The following is a 21,890-nucleotide window of genomic DNA, read 5'->3' as shown; positions in this document are numbered from 1 at the left end:
TCATGGTGTCACACACAGTCAGAAAAAGGAATACACACTTGTGGTTTTTGCAAGAGAAAATAGATGTACTGTAGGTACCATTGTATTCATCATCGTGTGTTTACAAATGTGCTCAGGCTGCATAGCTCACAGCAAGGCTTCCACAGTTGATAGATTCACAGACACCCACCCGCAAGCATCATATCACACAGTTCCTACCCATAGATACATCTCTGTCATATATTATGTAACATCTGCTAAAATATGTGACTCATGGCGCAGTCATCATCTGCACAGACTGTGATATCGTCACACACAGACATCACTCCTATTGTGAATACACTAGTGTTTGAAAGAATGAAGTCAGTGTAAATAGTCATCAGAACAGTCATGATGCACATCGACAAGCAAGAAACAGACTTCTTGTTTTTGTGGTTTTGTTATGGTATAAAAATATCCAGCGGTTTGTAGTCCCACTTTGTTGTTTTGGCAGCTTTAGGAATCCACTGGCATTTCAGATGTTTCTCTGCAGGGACTGTCTTTATAGCGACTGCAGTTTTCCTCACGAAAATGACGGCTATCAGAATCCCTCTAAATGAATGTGATGACTCACTGGCTTCCAAACACAGAGTTTTGGTCCATCATCGCCGACTCTTTGAGTCACCATTACTTTATTTTCACTTATGTTTATCTATGAAAAACATGACCCAACAAAAGACTCTCATCCCAGTGCCAACATATTTGTATTTTTCAATAATATAAGAAACATTTCGCTTATCATCTGTGGCTCAGTGGAGATAAACACTATGAATACAAAAATCCTGTACTACTAAAAACACGAACTTCACCTGTCGCTACTGCTTTATTTACACAAACCGCTTTTTTTGCTTTGTTGAACTATTTGACTTCAAACCCACATTGTATGGTTGTTACTATTAGCACGATTGCATAAAAACCATATATCTCAACCATATATCTGCAGAAGAAAAATAGTTTCTAATCAAGTAATATGTAGTTCACTCTCTTCACCGCGAAATAAGCAAAATAGAAAAGCAACAACCTTTTAATGTGTTTACAGATGACCAACAAGAACAAACAGAGGGTAGCTTTGCATTGACTGCTGTATTTCTCAGTCTTTTCCCCTGCTCATAGCCAATGTGATGTGCCAGCATGGGAAAGTGGAGCACGTCTTCTTGTGGTGCTACAGACCATTGTTTAAATACACTTTTCAGCCTGAAGACACTTACGAATGAGGTTGTTGTGCAGTGGTTACTGGACTAATATCTAAAAAGGCTCTCCTCTTTATTTTTTTGATGAATTGGTAAGATGTTGAGATGAAGGCAGTTCAGCACTAAAAGGTGATTTCTTTGTTCAGGTACAAGCATTAATTCATTACCTAGCTATCACTACAAAGCAGCGCTATTACCAAAATGCGCGAGAAGTAGGTTTCAAGAAGGCAAGTGAATGCAATGTTCTACACTTTGCATGCATTGAATTACACCCCAGTTGTATTGTACAGTGGCTGCTACATAAGTGTGAAGTTTCTTTATTCTGGCAGTAACAGAAAAATAAAAAACATATCTAGTGGGGCAAAAAAGTATTTAATCAGCCACCGATTGTGCAAGTTCCCCCACCTAAATTGATGACAGAGGTCAGTAATTTGCACCAGAGGTACACTTCAACTGTGAGAGACAGAATGTGAAAAAAAATCCATGAATCCACATGGTAGGATTTGTAAAGAATTTATTCGTAAATCAGGGTGGAAAATAAGTATTTGGTCAATAACAAAAATACAACTCAATACTTTGTAACATAACCTTTGTTGGCAATAACAGAGGTCAAACGTTTACTATAGGTCTTTACCAGGTTTGCACACACAGTAGCTGGTATTTTGGCCCATTCCTCCATGCAGATCTTCTCGAGAGCAGAGATGTTTTGGGGCTGTCGCCGAGCAACACGGACTTTCAACTCCCGCCACAGATTTCCTATGGGGTTGAGGTCTGGAGACTGGCTAGGCCACTCCAGGACTTTCAAATGCTTCTTACGGAGCCACTCCTTTGTTGCCCGGGCGGTGTGTTTTGGATCATTGTCATGTTGGAAGACCCAGCCTCGTTTCATCTTCAAAGTTCTCACTGATGGAAGGAGGTTTTGGCTCAAAATCTCACGATACATGGCCCCATTCATTCTGTCCTTAACACGGATCAGTCGTCCTGTCCCCTTGGCAGAAAAACAGCCCCATAGCATGATGTTTCCACCCCCATGCTTCACAGTAGGTGTGGTGTTCTTGGGATGCAACTCAGTATTCTTCTTCCTCCAAACACGACGAGTTGAGTTTATACCAAAAAGTTCTACTTTGGTTTCATCTGACCACATGACATTCTCCCAATCCTCTGCTGTATCATCCATGTGCTCTCTGGCAAACTTCAGACGGGCCTGGACATGCACTGGCTTCAGCAGCGGAACACGTCTGGCACTGCGGGATTTGATTCCCTGCCGTTGTAGTGTGTTACTGATGGTGACCTTTGTTACTTTGGTCCCAGCTCTCTGCAGGTCATTCACCAGGTCCCCCCGTGTGGTTCTGGGATCTTTGCTCACCGTTCTCATGATCATTTTGACCCCACGGGATGAGATCTTGCGTGGCGCCCCAGATCGAGGGAGATTATCAGTGGTCTTGTATGTCTTCCATTTTCTGATGATTGCTCCCACAGTTGATTTTTTCACACCAAGCTGCTTGCCTATTGTAGATTCACTCTTCCCAGTCTGGTGCAGGTCTACAATACTTTTCCTGGTGTCCTTCGAAAGCTCTTTGGTCTTGGCCATGGCGGAGTTTGGAGTCTGACTGTTTGAGGCTGTGGACAGGTGTCTTTTATACAGATGATGAGTTCAAACAGGTGCCATTCATACAGGTAACGAGTGGGGGACAGAAAAGCTTCTTACAGAAGACGTTACAGGTCTGTGAGAGCCAGAGATTTTCCTTGTTTGAGGTGACCAAATACTTATTTTCCACCCTGATTTACGAATAAATTCTTTACAAATCCTACCATGTGGATTCATGGATTTTTTTTTCACATTCTGTCTCTCACAGTTGACGTGTACCTCTGGTGCAAATTACTGACCTCTGTCATCATTTTAAGTGGGGGAACTTGCACAATCGGTGGCTGACTAAATACTTTTTTGCCCCACTGTACATGTTGCCCTTCTCAGAAAGATTTTTTTTATCACCTCCAGACTGCATCTGACATCAGTATTTAGTGCTATGGGAATGTTTTGAGCAGTAAATGATTCACAGAGTTGCACAGACCCTCTTCAGAGCAGAAGTTCAATAGTTTCTTTGCTACTTTTCTCTCCCTTTTAATCTTCAGGTTTTGATTATTTTGGCATATGTGAAAATGAGTTTCAAAGTGGCACATCTGCAATTGGTAGACAACACTAGATTCAAACCAACAGCTTTTTGAAGTTATGGAAATTCATGCAATCTGCAATGGCTGAGGTCATCGGGAAGTTTCTTGTCCTTGAAAGTCTGGGCCTGAGTAGGTCTCAAGTGGTCTGAAAGTGAGCCGCGCTCACGGCACCGTCAGCATCACTGCATATTAAATACACGTTGAAACACAAGATTCTGGTCAGACTTGGTTCACGGTCAGAGCACTTGGGGGCGGGGGACTGCTAGTTACATGGTTACTGTAACTGCTGTTCTGTGACGATCATTGTCATGGTTTTCACCACTCCGAGCAATGCGCTGACATCATTTCAATTTCAGGATTGTGGTTCACACTGGAATTACATGGCAATACACAGCCGCAGGTCTTCTGACGGACGCCGGTGTTTAGAGCTCGTTGAAGGTGCTGAATAGATCTCAAAGATATATTATTTTTTGATTAAAGATAGAAATTAACACACTCACAATGACCCACGCACTCGTACTGCAGATGTGTGCATAAGTGCCTATGACACACATATAGGCTATATACACAAACACACGCATACTGAAGTTGCACTGCACGACTTTCGCATACTCTCGCATACTAAGACAAGTCCTCTTTTCGGAAGTTGTTTATTCCAATAATCTCTGTCTTCATCACTTCTTCTTTCCAGAGTGGCCTGTCTCTCTGACTTACTGCTGGTGTTGCTTCAGGCTGAAAACAAAACACAGAAAAGAATTTGTTAGTCGTGTTCTGTCTCTGACATAGGCAGATCCGACAAGACAGGGCTCTTTAACCACAGGGAATATCAAGCCCATGGGGCGAAAGATATTTTAGTGTCTGATATGTTTGGTCCCGTGGAAGCAATTTAATTTACCTGTAAATCCGCGTCTCGTGCCGTTTTTCATATAGCGCAGTCGTCATTTGTAATATAACGAGACATTGTAACCTTGGATTGCTGTTATTATATCGTATTATCTGCTGCACTGAAAAGAATTCCCTTTTACCGGGAGTGACAGCTCGACTTTATGTAAAGCATTAACCAATAATCCGGTTTCACAATCTTCTCATAATTACAGCAGCCTTCTATCTGGCTATACTCCAAATTGAAACAAAGAGGAAAGATACGAGCATAAACCCTCATGTTTAAGGTGCGGTAATTACTGTGGATTTAGCCTTTATCTTGAACCGCTGATTGTTTTTCATGATGACGGCTGCTGCGGCTGCATTCTGCGGCTTTATCGCCACGAAACAAAGCAAGTGTGGCGGCAAACATGCCGCATTTAATTAAAACAAGGAGATAAATCGGATTGAAGATCACGCCACGCAACACACACCTAACTGAGTAGGCATTTTTAGGGCAGGGTGTTCAAAGGACTCGATTCTTGAGAAATCCCACAGCTGATATTGAGAAAATGAAATGAGTGCTTGGTATTTCACTTTTCTAAATGTCATAGCAGAAATCTCAACAATAATGCGCAACACTTCCTTCATCTCGGCAACGCTGTTGTGTAATTGTTTCTCACGTCAGTTTGAGGTGCCTTTTAACTTTCATGATGCTGTTTTGAGAGGTTTTCTCTCCAGTATGAGCTAAACTTCTACAAACTGAGATAAAAGTCAAGTGAAAATGAGATGTTTGGCTTCATACGTCTGTATCAGTCTGAGTCTGACAACGTGTCCCCCGAAAACCACAACAAATTCCACCATTTTCAGCTCAGTCCTTGTTAAACTGTCATTCCTGTCCTAATTGGGCTGTTGTCCCCACCCACCCAGCATCTCCTCCGCTCACACAGAAACACACACACACGTTGCCAGCTGAAATGGAGTGAGAGAAAGAGAGAGGATTCATGGGCACCATAGCTGTCAGCACCTATTCCGGTAATGGCTGTTAAAACAGTGGCCTCTACACCCTGTCTGGTCTGTCAGGACTCATCTAGCACGTTAGATTCTCTGAAGAGTGGAGGGCACGAGTCTGGTAGCTTGTATTGTTCTCTCTGAGGGGACAGGTAGCAGCAAGGAGGGGCGGGAGGGCAACAAGGTGGGAGGGGCAGAGCGAAAACACTGTGGGGTAGAAGAAGGGGTCAAAGAAAGTCAACAGAATGATGTAAGCTGATAGAAAAAAAGGGCCTGAATCCAAATTCTTTGTACATTCTACATAAATATGTAAACATCATACACAAAAGGTGTTATTGATACACAAAGTAATTATCTAAACAAATAATTTTATCCAGAGATTTTTGTTTTGACCATTCTACAAATCCCAATACAAGCACTTGGGACACTGAACAAAACAAAATGCAGCCGTTTAAATACAGCATAAACAATTTATTCTGAATAAATAAATAATACCCATTTTGAATTTGATGGCAGGAACACGTCTCAAAGGACCATGCTCACCACTGTGTAGCATCCCTTCTTCATTTAACATCAGGTTTACAGTTTACGGTTGATTCTAATTAGTTTACATTTATTGATTCTTGCGACCACTCAGATGTGGACTGATATTTATTCAAGCAATCTTCATATTTTAGGAGGTTCCATCAGCATATGTTTAACATTCTTTCTTGATCCAGAGCATTATTACCGTTAATGATGACAATGTTTATCCGGCTGATGATACATCACAGGTTACAGGTTATTTTAATGTGTCAAGTACAGAAAGACAGTGATACGTTTTATTGTTGGTTGGCTGCATTGCACAAACTAATGAGAATCACAATTCATTAAAAAGTCAAATCCAGTACAAATGCCATTTTGCTAACATCTGACCAATCATTCTGTGGAGGGACAGACGAACTCACCTTGCTATCGCATAAGTTCATTGGTTGTTAGCTTCAGCCTCAGGTAGTTGGCTAAACGACAAAGCTACCAGATTTTTTTAAAAAATCTTTGTGTTAAATAAATCATTAGACTGGTACAGTTAAGCGGACGATGTTTTTTTTCTTCACTAGCAGGAAGACTCACGTGTTTTACAATTTACAACCTGTCAGCAGGTACACCTTTTAACTCCATCAACAGTGACAGGCTCCACCTGGTGGCACAAATATGTACTACAGCAAATCCACAATAAATTTCCACCCCATGTCCTTCAGCTTTTACAGTTGGTTTTCATATGAACGCACAATAATATTGCTAGCACCATGTTCAGTGATGCACAAGGTCAAAACATCCTATTTCACAGTTTTCTTGTGGTTGCCATGTGAAGGGCATGTCTCCAGTTGTTTAATAATGCAATATGGAGTGCAGCCTTTTAAAAAAATTAAAAAATTAAAAATTAAAAAATGTGTGCATGCAGTGCGCAAAGCCGTGCCAAACATTTCACAATCACTTCAAAGGGAAGTCATGCCTGTACAAAAAATAATTAATACACACTATAGCATGTTTGAGCAATTCTATCACATCTTATGGTGAGAGAGGTACATATATATTTTTTACTCAAGGAGCTTTTTCCCCTGATGCTTGAAAGCCAGTGGCATACTTTATTTATTTCTTGTAAGTATAAAGCAATTTCATAAAGGGCAGTGTAATAACTGATTCAGGGAGCTTTATTTTCCATAAAATAATTAAGTAAAGTAAAGGCTGTGAATGGTTTCTAGGATTTATATTATGGTTTGAAATTTTCCCTGGGTAAATGTGAGGGAATTGTAATTGTGTTTAAATTCAGGTCTGTATGTTATGTTTGCTCAATATTCTATTTAAGCTGTTTCAAGCAGCAACTTGTTAGGCTCCGTGTCTGTACTGTATACTGATTGTTTAAAAACATGGGTTCATTTCTCAAGTCTTCGATTGAAAAAAACCAAAAGAGTTTGTTTCAATCAGGTCCCAGCTTCCATTAATTACCAGGTTATTTATCATATTGTTTGGAAAATGTCCCTTGGCGGTTTCTATAGAGCAACATGGTCGAGGGATCTGCTGAGTGTGTAGTGAATACACAAACACCCAACATGTTCCTCCCTTTTGCATAATGCCTTCAACTTTTACATTGAGTGCTTTTGACATAGTAAATTTGTAAGCGCTTTTCTGTTTCTTTTTAACGTTTACCTAACAAAAAAATATTTATTATGATTGAATCAATTTTATCCAGTCAAGAAAACATTTTAGTGGTGATGACTATCCTTGAAAAAAGCCCTGCCATACTTTTATTAGTCCAGTGTATGAGCAAGGTGTTACATGGTGAGGAATAGAACGATGAAGGCTGGAAAGATGACAGAGCCAAGAAAAGCAGCAGGACACTAGAAGGTGAAGCTGGGGAAGGGGTACAAATAAAGGTCACGGTCTGTGAGTGGATGGGGTTGTTAATAAATAGACTAATCCAATAATCTCTCCCAGGGCCACACATGTGGGATGTAAGATATATGGGGATGAGAATGTGTGTGCGATAGAGGGCAGAAGCAGTGCACGAGCCTGTGTGTCTGAGGGAGGTGTTGGTGAGGATGTGAAGGTCACCTTGGCACGCTTTGGATGCGTGTGTGTGTTTTTGCATGTCAGGTATACAGTTCAGCAGTGGCAGTTGCAAAGGGAGCAGCGATGTGAGTCATGGTTCACGCATGATCCGGCTAACCCCATCCCCCAACACAAACCACCACCCTAAAAAATAAAAATCAAATAAATAAAACTCACCCTTACCTTATTAAGTTAACGGACAGCAACACCCAGGGCGGTGTATGCGTAAGCTTGTGTGTACGTGTGTGTGTGTCTGCATACAAAGTCTGCCTGTTTGTCTGATTTTCGGGTGAAAGGTGTAAGGGAAGACAAGGACAAATACCTTTGGGGGAGATGAAAAGAGCCCAAGGCATGAGCCTACCTCTGAGTGTGTGTGTGTTCAAGTGTGACAGAGGGGGCATGTGAGACGAGAGCCAACCGATGAATCCTGAATTAACCTTTTCCTCGCCTCAAGCGGTGAGAGGATGCACACACACATTGATGGGGCTATTACACATGCATGCATATAGCAAGCCTGGCCTATTAGCAGGTCGACAAGTCAACCATTTGCATGGGATTTATCTTACAATAAGCACTGTAATCTCCAACTGTCGTTGCCACCCTCTCTCTGAGCCTTTCCCTTTTAAATGTGCATTAGTCTATTTTGTGTCTGTGTTCTCTGACGCTAAATAATTACCAGGGTGAGTAGGCTAAATGGATTGTCCCAGACCTCACCATCATACCTCTGGGGCCTACGGCAACATCAGCATAAACACACATTAAAGCAAGCCAGAGGTCGAAATATATCAAAACTAGGGGTGTCAAATTATCGCGTTAATTGCGATTAATTAATTACAATGTTATTTAGCGCGTTATGTTTTTTAATCTCGTTAATCTAATTTTTAATCTCTTGACGTCATTGATTTTGTATGAGAGTTGCTATGTTATAAAATCCGTTTTTATGTGCTGGGCTACTTGTGCTTGACTTGTTGGGGGTGGAGTCACGTCGTGAGGTCAAGGTGAGAAGTGGTGATTAGCTTACAGTGTGGATATGGAGGCGCATCTGAGAGTTGTTGGCCCAATGAACGGGAAATTTGTATTTCATAAACGCCCCGACGGCACCATTGACAAAGGTAAAGTGGTCTGCCTAGAGTGTAAGAAGGAGTTTGCTTACCACCGAAGCAGCTCAAGTTTGGCCTATCACCTCAACGCAAAGCACCCAGCCGCGAGTGCAGCAACAGCTAGCAGTGAAGACGTTAGCAATATAGCAAGCCAGAGCAAAGCTTTTCGCCAAACAAAACTAGAGAATACCCCTCGTATGAGCAAGTCTGCGACCGACAGGCTGACTAATGTTATTGCCAAGTGGATAGCGATGAACTGTAGGCCGATAAATATAGTAGAGGACGAAGGATTGACAGAGGTGTTGCAAATTGCGTCCAATGACCCGTCATACAAGCCGCCGTGCAGGACTACAGTAACGACCAAAATCAGCAAAATGTACGACGGCGAAAAGAAAAACAAACTTGAGATTTTGGCGGAGGATTCTCCCAACTGTGTTGCTATAACCGGAGATCACTGGACCTCAGCTGGCAACCACAGCTATTTTGGGGTGACTGGACACTTTATTGATAGTGAGTGGAACCTCAACTCATTTGCACTGACCGTCATGAGAACAGAAACCAGGCACTTTGCTGATAAATGCGCCGAACAGTTCCTCAAGGTAGCAAATGACTGGGGTATTGAAAACAAGATATCCACCATTGGCACAGACAGCGCAGCAAACATGCTGGCTGCTATGAGAGCACTTCCATATGAGCACATCGCCTGCAATGCTCACATTCTCCAGAGGACCATCACGGTATGTCTCGATAGCAGTGGTTTTGTCGGTGTACTGGCAAAGTGCCGCAAGATTGTTGGTCATTTTAAACAAAGCCCTGCGAGTACCACAGAACTTAACCAACAACAAGTAGCACTCGGAAAGAAGAGCGATCAACTTATACAGGATGTACCCACCAGGTGGAACTCGACTCTCGCAATGGTCTCACGCCTCCTATGTAACCGAGAGGCTGTCCAGGCTATGTTGGACCAACAGAACCACAGGTTGGTCTTGCCAACCGAAGCTGAGTGGGCGAAACTGCAGAGGCTGGAGCTCCTGCTTGAACCATGCAAGTAAGTTCAAATAAACACCTTCCCATTTTAATTATATAAACTACTGTTACATGTGTAAAATCAAAATTAATGAACATAACAAGGAACTTTTAAGGACAATTAAATTGGAAATCAGTTACACTTTGATTTAAATGAATCCAGCTAGGTTTATTTAGCAAACCTCTCCACCTCTGCAGGTATGTGACAGAGCTGCTGGGTGGTGAGGCCTACGTCTCTTGCTCTGTAGTGCTGCCTGCTTTTCGCCATCTGTACCGTGTCATGGACATTACTGATGATGATCCTGCCTACGTGGTGAAGTTCAAGAATGCCTTCCAGAAGGATCTGGCAGCACGACGAGCTAATGGCAACGAGATATGGTTCGAGGTGGCCACAGCATTGGATCCACGGTTTAAGGATTTGAAATGTCTTCCAAGAGAAAAGAGGGAACAGGTAGGACAATAAGGTTAAGCTGGACTAATGAGTCCAATTCATTATCAAATCAAACTTTTATTTATTATATGGAACACAAAGTTCTTTACAAGATTAAATAAAATAAAAAAAAAAGCACTTAGTTTTAATCACAATCATTCATTCATTCATTCATTCAGGTGTGGACCATTCTGGAGAATATGCTCCAGGCAGCAGAGCCCAGAAGAGCAGATAGTCTCCAGCCCTCCACAGAGGATGATGGACCAGCTCAGAAGACGAGGAGGAGCGAACTCCTTCTGGGGTCTGACTCTGACTCAGAAGATGGAATTGAGTCTGGAGAGCTGCAGCGCTACAGAGCAGAACCCAGCATCAGTATTGATGACTGTCCCCTGCAGTGGTGGTATGCTCACTCAGGAGTCTATGAAAAGCTGTCAGTCCTAGCACAAAAGTACCTGGCCTCCCCAGCTACCTCTGTACCCTGTGAGAGACTCTTTAGCCTTGCAGGCCACATAGTGCAAAAGAAAAGGGCAGCCTTGCTTCCAGAAAATGTTACCAGGCTGGTGTGTCTTAGCGACTGGCTGAGGAAGAAGAAATGAGACACATGTGGTCAGCATAGCTGCTGTGTCATTTGTAGCCTACTAGAATAGATTGCTTGATGTTCAGCACTTTTTTTTGTGATGGAAGAATACTTTGATGTGCTAACTTGCAGCACTGCAATGTCAGTTTTATTTTTCATTATCTGAAGCAGAGGAATTTCAGTGCTGTATTGCTCAGAAAAGAGCAACTCTGATGTGCTAACTTGCAGCACTTAATTTATTTGATTTTATTTGTATTTATTTTTCCACTTATTTTACAAAAGAATACAACAGTATGTAAATGGTTGCATCTGTTTAACGTTTGTTAAACAATAAATGACTTTATAAAGTCACTTTCTTTGTTATATCAGTCTTTTGGTCTGCCACAATAAGTTGAGGGCTTTCCTCAGCTATTTTTAGGTGAGATTAAAAAAGAGATTAATTAGATCAATTAATTAAAAATCATAATTAATTAATCTCTATTTTTTTTTAAATCTCTTGACAGCACTAATCAAAACAAAGCGCCCAGAAAGCAAAGGCCATGCAAACCTAGTGGGTGATGTGAATGGAAACAATATTAAATGGGCAGTTAAAGTTCAGGCAGTGTCATTGGTCAGAGAATAAGTATATATTATAACCATACTGACAGCTCACATCAAGTGAAATACACTCTACTGCACTTGGTTTTCACTTGTGGGTTCCAAGTAGGTAATTAGTGACGTTTCTTTGTTTACTTTTTACTTTCAGTGTATCTTTACACACATAGAATCTTATCTGGATCTGTCAGTATGCTTTATATTTACTGGAAAATAGCCTTAAAAAAGCCTTTAAGGTAGTCTTTATGTCAGTTATGAGTTCTTTAATAGAAGTTTTGCAAGCCCAAACCACTCAAAGTAGTACTGTTGATTAATATTCTAGATTTGATTATAGGAACTAATTAATATTTAAAAAGACAGACATTTAATTGTGAAAAACACGTTAAAATATATAATAAAAATATTAAAAAATGCTTTCTCTGCGACCTGCTGGAGCGGGGGGGCTAGGAGGAGGAGTTGGCCGTCCGACTGCGGTCTGGAGTGTGGGGCCTCCCTGCTGCTGCGGAGTCGGGGTGGTCTGCCTCCCCCCACCGCAGGGAAAAGGGTAACACCACCTGGGTCTGGGGGCAGTTCCCCCCCTCCAGGGGCAAGGGTACCTAGACCCGGTTTGTAGAGTACGCTTGGGGAGTGTGATCGTGTGTACAGCGTCTCTTTACGTCTGTCTCCACGTTGGTTGAGTGTGGAGTAAGTGTATATGAGAGCATGAGGGTGGGAATGGATGTTTGTATATGTGTGTGCCTGTATTTCTGTGTCTATATGTCAGGTTGGGTGTCAGGCGCCACCTCTCTGGGGACATCTCAGGCCCTCCAAGGTTTGGAGGCCTATCTCCTCCTACCACCACTTCCCCTGCCAGTGGCGGACTCCCTCAGACATCGGTGCGTTGGTGGTTCTTTGTGTCCGGGGGTGGGCGTCCGGGTACACACCGGCTCACTCCTTGGCGGCCGCTTATTGGGGCCTGGAGCCTGGGGCTTGCTCGGGCCACTTCGGAGGTGGGGTGCCCCCGGCCTCTCGGCCTGGGGCTCGGTCACTCAGGCACGGCTGGCTGCCGGTGGAGCTCACGGGCGCGTCACTGCAACTCCCCCTGGTTTCTGCTCCGCGGCTGCTGAGTGAGCCCTCATCTGGGACTCTCCTCAGCTCTTACTGGGACAGTGGCGCGGCTGCCCCTCTGTTGGTCTTCCTTGGTCTCTTGTGTTCTGGGGGCCTCTGGATGTCTGGAGTTTTGATCTCCTCCATACCTGCTTCATGCCCTGGAGGACGGGGCTGTGGCCCCCCCACACCCTCTAGCAGATCATTACATGAAGGAACCTTTTAAAAAACAAAAAACAAACGCGTCCATGCTCACAGGTGTACACACGAGTGATCACACCTACAAACTACACCCTTTTTGGCTCCTACCTCAAAGCACACTGTGTTCTGTTGATCTTATGTGCTGCACAATAATGTTTAACATTTAGTATTTACTGTCATATTCCCATATATCATTGTGATGTTGTTTATTCTATTACTCTTGTTCTCTTCTGCTTGTTTTCTTTTTTCTTTCTCAGCAGGTGATCCAGGTGATTGATATGCATTTTTTTTCTTTTTTTCTTTTTTTTCTTTTTCTGCTCATTCTGTTGGTTTTTGGTTTTTGCCCTTCTCCCCCGTCCCTCTTCTCATCTGTTTCTCTTTCCCTCTTTCTTTCTCCCCTTCTTTCCCCCAGTCAAGTCTGTCCCGTATTCAGTAAGTGAAAATAAAATAAACAATAAAAGGTGAATCAAATGGACCATTATGGCAAGGCTGGGATGGTCAATTTGGTAAAGTAAATCCGTTGGGCATCTTTCTTTGCCTTTAGACAACAATTCTGATGGCAAAAGAGCCAAACGGGACAGGCAAAAAAAAAAAGAAAAAAAAAAAATATAATAAAAATATTAAAAAATGAGATAGAGGCAAAGTTTCTGGCTTGTTAACTGAGTGCTATCCTGCAACAGCACATACTGTGTTGGTCAACTTTGAACAACTGTGTGGTGCACACCTAATGCAGCTCTCACTGCTCCAGTCTTCAGACACATCTCAGCAGGAGTAAAGACACACACAGAGAGAGAGCAGTGAATAATTTAGCTGGCTTTAATTAGAGAACATAAGCTGACGAACTGAAGGTAAAAGGTGTAAACTCAAAACAGTTATCTGGCTCTAACCTTTCCTGGAAGTTTTTTATAAATAAATAATAGTTAATACTAAGAGTAAAGCAATTAAATACATGAGCTAACTTAATGGATGTAAAATAAAACAATTAAAGATTAAAAATATGATTTTGTTGCCAATTTTGACAGCCCTGAAACCCATCATAGTGAATTTTATTTATGTTTACTTACTGCGTAATATAAAATCTCTTTTGTGGAAACTGTAAATAATGCAATATTTGTATTATAAAAGGGTAAATATGACACATTAGTGCTGGTGTATTTGGCTGTTTCTTGCAATTGACAACTTTCTGAAAAATTAGTGTTTCTAGTGCAAATCCTTGACAAACAGTTCACAGTAAACAGGAAGTTATACCCGTAGAGTAAATAACTGATAAATACTATAGTGTGTCTGTGTACCGGCACATCTGGACCAAGATTCAAAAGTAGCTGACTCCTGCTTCTTCATGGAAAACCGTCCAAAGTCCGTTCACCCTGCTGCTAACTGGCAGCAATACAAAGAAGCCGTACAACCAGACCTGCTCAGGATGGGAGACTACTCAGTTCCTCCTGCACACTTCACAACAAACTATTTCTTTATTTTTACATCCTAGTTATTAATTCAGTCATTTATAATCTTCGGCTTTGTATTTGTAGCATATACAGGCTACATCTGCATTAGATTAACTTGTGTTGTATGTCAGCCATCAAAATGATTTTTTTTTTTGTGGGGCAAAAAGTTGCATAGAAGTTTTAAAAGTTGATCTCATATTACCCGTGCTACGAGTGCAGGCTTGCAGTCTCTGCTGGGAGCTGCTTCCCATCATGCGAAGACTTCCCAGATTTTTGCACAGCAGTAGGGCTGCAAAAAATCCCAGCTCAGCTTTTGTCGGCTGATGGCCTTATGTTCCTTCTTTAATTTTCACTTTTTTCTACTTAGCCATTAGCACGCAGTAGTCGAGTTAGAAACCAACACGGGGATCTAATGCTCATCTGTCTGTTTCGGTTCTGTCTGCTGCCTACTTGTGTCTCTATCTCCTGGCCAGCTTGGTGCATCAATTTAATTGCAACATACTGTAAAGTGTGGAAGCCTTCCATCCAGTTTATCAAGTTATATCTCTGCTGTTATCATCCTGTACAGGTCCAATTACAACAGCCAGTCTGAAGCAACTGCTTGGACTCTGCAGCATTTCAACTGACCTGCAGCTGACTGTGTATGAAACAGGCAGTACTGATAAGCAGAGCTGGCAGGTTGATGCATCCAGCTGTTTAAAGAATACAGAAATCTCTTGTTTACGGTGACACATTCCTAATGCCAAACAGCACACGCTCGTACACAAACTCCCCAGAAACAGACACAGACGCACACACGCATTTTTCATGGATGTTTCTTCGGTGAGAGCTAATCCCCTGCCGCTGTCAGCCGTGCTTTTTGGAAAGCTCCTTACACAAGCCAAAGCTCATCCTGAGTGTGAAATAACACACACACACACACACACACACACACACACACACACACACACACACACACACACACAGATTTAAACTTAGGGTGTAAGATTGCACATAAGTTTGCCAAAGTCTTGTCCATCCAGTCCTGTGAAAGGAACAATCATAGAAGATTCCTTTGCACGGGTTTTTTTTTCATATTTCAACATCCATCCATCTATCCATTCTCCTCTGCTCATCCTTTTTGGGGTCGAGGGGATGCACAAAAATATAAAAGACATTTCATCTTGACAGCTTCTTTTTTTAAGGAAACAGACTTGGTAAAAACATTTGTACTCAAGCCATGTGCCAGCCAGCCAACAAAACCAACTAAAGCAAAGGAAAAAAACGCACTGCCCTCATTCATATCTAAACTAGCAATTCCTTAGAAGTTGTCTGGTCTTTTATTCGTGCTGCAGCCTTGGTGTGTGCATAGAACTGCGTTTGCACTTTTATGTCAGCAGGAAAATACTTTTCAAACGTTTTAGCACAATAAAACCTGAAAGTGGAATATTTTCTATCATACTCAAACCTGATGCTACACTTTTATTGCGAAGGCTAAAATGGTAAGCGTGCTGATGTAGAAACAGTTAGGAGATGTGCGTAACAGAGATTTATTGGTTTCACACACACACACACACACACACACATTCAGGCGGCTGTTTTCTGTTTCATCTGAGTGACTGGGTGAAGGCAGAGGAAGTGAGACTGATGAGGTGGAACCTTCGGTCTTGTTCTCTGTTTCCCAGAGGATCGATAACAGCAGTGCAACAGAGCTGGCAGGACTCTTTTTACAGTACCAGTTTTTTACGCAATAACGCCACAAGGGCTCACAGCTGTCACACTTTTAAATTGCTTGTGCTATAAAGGCCCTCTCGTGGACTTTTGCATACTTTAAACGGTAGCAAGAAAAAAACAGAAGATGGTAATTTCGAATATTTTTGCATTATAAATGGTCAAGCCGCTACACTTCTTCTGTTGAACTACACACACGCGCACACACACATACACACACTGGAGCCTGATCCTGCCAATCATATGATTGAGTGATTATCAGCAAGTGTGAGCACCTCTATAAAGTCAGGGGTACTTTGCTGCTCTGGAGCATTTAGGTGTGTGTTTGTAGCACAGTGCTACAATTTCTCCAGGAGTGGACGTTCCAGCAAATTCACAGCAATACTTAAAGAAAACCCAAGAGTGGCATCTCAGACTGTTCAGGCATCAGTTAACATGATAAATGTTAAACCTTATGACAGTACATTACAAGAAGACTGAATAAGTATGGCTTGTTTGGTAGGGCTGTCAGTTTAAAGCGTGTTCTGTCCAAAAAGGACATGGCAGCGCGCCTTAGGTAAGCAAAGTACAGAGCAAAGCACAGAACTTCTGGAACAATGTCTTTTGAACAGACAAGACCAAAGTGAAGAAGCCTGGTGAAAATCAAACACAGCATATTAGCACGACTACCTCATGCCAACTGTGAAACGCAGTGGTGAAGCAGTGATGATTGGGGTTTATTTTTTTAGACAGAGGACCTGGACAATTTGCAGTCTCTGTGTAGACCATGAATTCCCCTGAGTAACAAAGTAATTTAGAGTCAATTGTGAGGCAATCCCTCTGACAGATAAAGCTTGGCCAAAATTGGGTGCATACAACAGGACAGTGCTCCCAAGCAAACAGCCAATGTATAATACTGTGGCGGAAACTTAAGAGAACTGTGTACTAATGAATGTCCACAAATTAAATTAAACAAATCAAAGCTGTAAAGAAGAGTGGGACAAAATTCCTCCACAGCGATGTGAGACGTGGATAAAATCATACAGATTATTATTATTTTAAGTTACTGCTGCTAATAAATCGTGGGTTTTTTCACAGGACTACACGGTGTCTTATGAGAGATTTATTTCATGCCTATAGGATTAAAGCACTTATTGCATTATAAACTTTATGCCCTAATGTTTTGAACAAACCTGAGTAAATGCCTTTGTTCTAAAAGAAATGACTAAAGACGAACTCTGCAGACATATCCAGCAAACAACCTTCCTGGAAGCCTGTCAGATAAAATGTGTGAGGGACTTCCTCTGTTTCTGTTCAGTGACCTTTCAGTGGTTTCCCTGTAAATCGTCCTGGTACCTCTCCCTCAGTGGCTCATCTATCATGCCCTGTAAATCCATCACCTCCATCTTAAGCAGTAAAACCTCACAGCTGTCTGCAACAATGGGTTCATCTCACTGTCCACTATATATTTGCTCCACATATCTCTGGTCCCACCTTTCAGTTCAGTTTAAGGAGATTTACTCTGTTGTGATTTTGTTTTATTCTGCATCTTTCTGTCTGTATTACTTCATTGCTGTATGTCTGTCTGTCCCTCCTTATCAGTTTTTTTCCTCAGCCTTTTGTCGTGTCCTGTATACCCGTTTTATTTCTTTTTTCCTCTGTCCCAAACGTAACGTGTCTGTTTGCATCTCTCGTCCCATCTGTCTCTTGGTGTCTGTGGTGCGTGCTGTCTCTCTAGTACATATCTGTCTTGCTTACTCTCTCATTCTCTCTCCTAAGTATGACTCTTCCAGTGTGTCTGCCCGCTTCTCTGCTTTGCGACAGTAAAACTGACAGAAGGAGAGAGTTATGAGCCACTGGTTCCCCATGATTTACCGTCTCTGGACAGAGACATTATACAACTCAACAATTGCACATGTCAGGAGTTTAGCTTATGCTCTTATCAAGGTTGACTAGATTGAGTTACCTTGCTTACTGGTATGTGGAAGTAAATGAAGAGTGACTTCTGAAATCACTTCTGTGACCTTCAGTCTTACTACCAAGTATTAAAAAATACTTTTTCCTCCGAGTAGCATCTCTTCTGAAATGTAATCATGGAGTTACTCAAGGTTATTACCCGAACTTGTCATGAAAGTTCAACAACTACAAAAACCTGCTAATTCTCATTTTCAAATCACACAAGCCTCTGATTAGTACATCAGATACTATTTGTACCGCTGTGAGAAGCTTCTTTGCATCTCAGTAAATCACAGTAGGGCCAGACAGCACTGTGGGTAGGAAAAAAATGTGGTTAAACTTTGCCTCTATCTCTGTGCCTGACTTGTAGACACACGTTCTCCTTTTTTTAAACAGCCATCAGATGATTAGTGAGATTTCTAGGGTTATGGGTGGGTTCTGGTTAACATCCACTGGTTTTTATAACATTTTTGCCTGAATCATTCAAATGAAAAATCAGAAATTGCATGAAGACTTTATTTGAAATGTAACACCGTCTGAAAATGCGCCTTTTTTGTGTCACTACAACAAAGGAAAAACTGGTTGTTGCAGTAAGTAGTTAATGTGAATTTTTGTGCATGCAGAAGGCAACAGATTTACAATTTTTGCCAATTTATCATAGTTAATCGCCTTGTTATCACAAACCGATTACATGCATTTGCCAACTTGACCCCATTTAATCTCATACTGATGGTAGCAGCTGATACCATCTTATTGGAGTTTCATCGCTGCAAGTTGCTTTGAAGATGGCAACTGACTCCCAGTTGTCACAGACCTGGACCCATTTTTAACGCAACTATTTCAAAGGCAACGAGACTGCAAGCTCATTGCACAGACTTGCACCAACTTTTTCACCACTGTTTTCCATAGTGTGACTTAGTTAAGCAAAGTAACTGTGCAGGCAAATGGGAAAACATATGTCAATTATTTTAAAGTGTCCTCACACTGTATGATCTTTAAAGCTGGCAGAACAGGCCTGATGTTTCTCATGATAAACATACAGAGCATCATCTGCTCTTTATGCTTACAACCAAATACATATTTTTTAATGGATTAAAGAAAATCTTTGCTTTCTGTTTTTCTCACTTCTTTCTCTCGCTGCCTTTCTCATCCTTGTTATAGCTGCTGCTGCTTTTCTCACTACACCCACCAGTCTCTAAGAGTTAACTTGCTTACAGAAGTTTAGTCTGTGCAGCCCAGACAGCTATATGCTCTAGGGTAGTTAAATACCAAAAAATAAAAAAAAGCTTCAAATTTCTAAAAAAGGAAAAACAAAACAGCAGAAAGCTGCACTAACAATATAATATCCTCAAGCGCCCTTTTATCTGACAAATACATTCATAAAATACTTAATTTACACTGTATTCCTTTAAATACAGACAGATGCATGCACGCACACAGACGAGCACCATTAACCTGCCTATAACCATGCTGACAGCTATCTCATGGCAAACGCATGAAATGTAACGGTTCCATATCACAGTCTCATCCTGCGGGTGGATATAATTTCTCAGACACCGGCTGTGATTCCTTGGGATTTTCTAAAACCAGTAATGACCCAAGCCTAATTGTGAAAGACTCATTATAATAAATTCCACATTGTTATTTTTGTAATTCTCAAATCTGCTGGAACTTTCATTATATTTCATTTTACTCACATATACATCTGATAAAACAGAAACTAATGGAACCATCAGTCCTTACTCTTTGAAACAACATACCGCTTCTAATGTTGGAGCTTTTTTATAGTATATTTTGTGACAGTGATAAATACAGCCCCAAATGGTTTTCCTCACACAGCATGGTAAAGTAAAAGTAATGTAAATAAGTGAACGTCAGTTTTTAGGCATTTACAATACAAGTCAGCTCTTGTCATTAAATCTATGTTGTTTTCTATTTTTGTTTCAAGTAAAGACATGAAAGTGTATGATGCCACCCATTAGTTGGTTTCTGTTCTGAATCTAATTGTATTTGCATTGCATTTGTCTTGCTTTTACAAATCAAATGTAACCATATTTGGATAAGAGGGTAGAAATTGAGAGTTGTAATAATAATAATAATAATAATGGATTGGATTTATATAGCGCTTTTCAAGGCACCCAAAGCGCTTTACAATGCCACTATTCATTCACTCTCGCATTCACACACTGGTGGAGGCAAGCTACGGTTGTAGCCACAGCTGCCCTGGGGCAGACTGACAGAAGCCAGGCTGCCATATCGCGCCATTGGCCCCTCTGGCCAACACCAGTAGGCGGTAGGGTAAAGTGTCAGCCTATGCTGGCTAGTTAGCTCTTGGTTAGCAAGCCACAACCTTTGGGCTGTATCAGGAAGTATAACAATCCACTGTAGTGACCTGTTTCTGAATAAGGAAGCAACATTTAGCTTGAAAGTATATATAACTGGAATGCTAACTTTGGAAAGTGAAATACAAACTTTAAACAAAATGTATTAACTGAACAGCACTCACATGTGAGTCAGCGTTGCCATGCTCTTGATGATGTATAACTACAAACTGTAATATAGTTTCATATAACAACTTTTACAAATGGGAAAATCAGACACCAAACAATTGTAAAAATGCGTATTTCCTGCTTGAAAGTATTAGCACTGGACTTTGAGCTGGAAAACGAATCGTTCAAAGAAATCATTAAAAGCCCAAAATGACTATGACATTTTAAAAAAAATGCCTGAAATATACTTGCACAGTGAATCTTTATAGATCTTTATACCCGTGCAGGCTGCATTGATGGCGAAGTGTAGTTGCTTATCCAAGGAAGTGCATGCCATGTCATTAAGGTGTAGAGTTAACACAGAAGTATAAATCTGCTGTATGTTGTTGTACTCACTTGTTCTGGTGCTTGGAGCCCTGGAGGTGTGCATGATACTGCTCAATGGAGTTGAGGACCACACTGCAGACACTGCAAGAGTAACTACTTCGCAGCCCTAGAGAGACATAAACATATTATAGTTACTGTAAGTCACTTTCTGTAAGTATGATTTATAACAATCCCTAAAAGCTGTCATCATCATCATCATCATTTGGATCACCAGCTAGTAGTAGTGAGCCCAACATGAGCAACAATAAAAATCTGTACTGACACTAAGTAACAGTCTAATTTTTACCCTCAGTAGTGCTGGGTAATTTTCCTAATTAGAGTGCATCTGGAAAGAGATTTGATTAGACTGATCATTAGCAGAAAACCAGTTACATTTTTAGATCCTTGGATCAGTGCCCCCTTCTTTTTAGTGCCTGCGTGTGTGTGAGGGGTTCCTTTTTAAAACTTGCACTAGAAAGGCGGGTACCGCAGAAGAATTTGGACTCTAGGAATCAGAAACGAACAGCACAGTGGGATGTGTGCATGTCTGCTTTGTGTGCATGCACAGTTGTATTGTGTTGGTGAATGCAAGCTTGAGTTGGTGCAGCTCAGACACAGATGTTAACTAATTAGAGGGTTTGCAGGTGGTCGCGATGAACACCCAAAAATAGATCGATGAATTTGGAGATACTCATGGAGTGGGGAGAAGGGAGAGTTGGTGGTGCGGAGATGGGGATTAGGTAGAAGAAGCGAGTGAAAGAGAGGAAATATCCAGAGAATAATACGATGGTTTAAACAGAGGAGGGAATGGATAATGATTTATTACACTGCAGCATTGATGTAGCATTCACGCTGGGGTTTAATGACCACAAAAAAATGTGTATCCAAGCCCCAAAATAACGTCCCGTGGTAACTAGAGCACCGATTTTAAAATCGTCTTTCTTTTTCATAAAAGGAAGCAGAGGAAATGATCTCTCTGGGTAATCAGCAACACGCTATAATTGCCCGTGTTTCCCCTGTTAGAGATACAATGAAGAGCTATTTTTGTTTTCTCACTTTTTGCACACTGCAGAGCCATCACTGCAGAACT

At 41.4% G+C, this 21,890-nt stretch overlaps 2 protein-coding genes across 2 annotated transcripts in view; one reads left to right on the top strand and one right to left on the bottom strand.

Annotated features, from left to right (window-relative positions):
- Window positions 1-3,126: 3,126 nt before the first annotated feature.
- LOC309720405 (zinc finger matrin-type protein 4) overlaps window positions 3,127-21,890 on the bottom strand; it is a 73,726-nt gene continuing 54,962 nt past the window's right edge. The window contains exons 6-7 of the mRNA XM_082557314.1: window positions 20,831-20,927; window positions 3,127-4,112 (exon numbers count right to left, since the gene is read on the bottom strand). Of these exons, the coding sequence (XP_082413440.1) occupies window positions 4,091-4,112; window positions 20,831-20,927 (119 nt within the window). The 3' untranslated portion in view covers window positions 3,127-4,090. The remainder of the gene's footprint in view (window positions 4,113-20,830; window positions 20,928-21,890) is intronic.
- Window positions 8,872-11,454, top strand: LOC309720713 (E3 SUMO-protein ligase ZBED1-like; the record flags this gene model as incomplete). Its single annotated transcript, XM_082557851.1, has 3 exons — window positions 8,872-9,989; window positions 10,166-10,418; window positions 10,577-11,454. The coding sequence occupies 3 exons, from the start codon at window positions 8,872-8,874 to the stop codon at window positions 10,991-10,993; spliced, it is 1,788 nt and encodes a 595-aa protein (XP_082413977.1). The 3' UTR covers window positions 10,994-11,454.

This window comes from Aulonocara stuartgranti (assembly GCF_965226115.1).
Source record: "Aulonocara stuartgranti genome assembly, chromosome: 13".
Taxonomy (NCBI): domain Eukaryota; kingdom Metazoa; phylum Chordata; class Actinopteri; order Cichliformes; family Cichlidae; genus Aulonocara; species Aulonocara stuartgranti.
The sequence above is the reverse complement of the archived record's forward strand: the minus strand, read 5'-3'. Positions and strand labels throughout refer to the sequence as shown.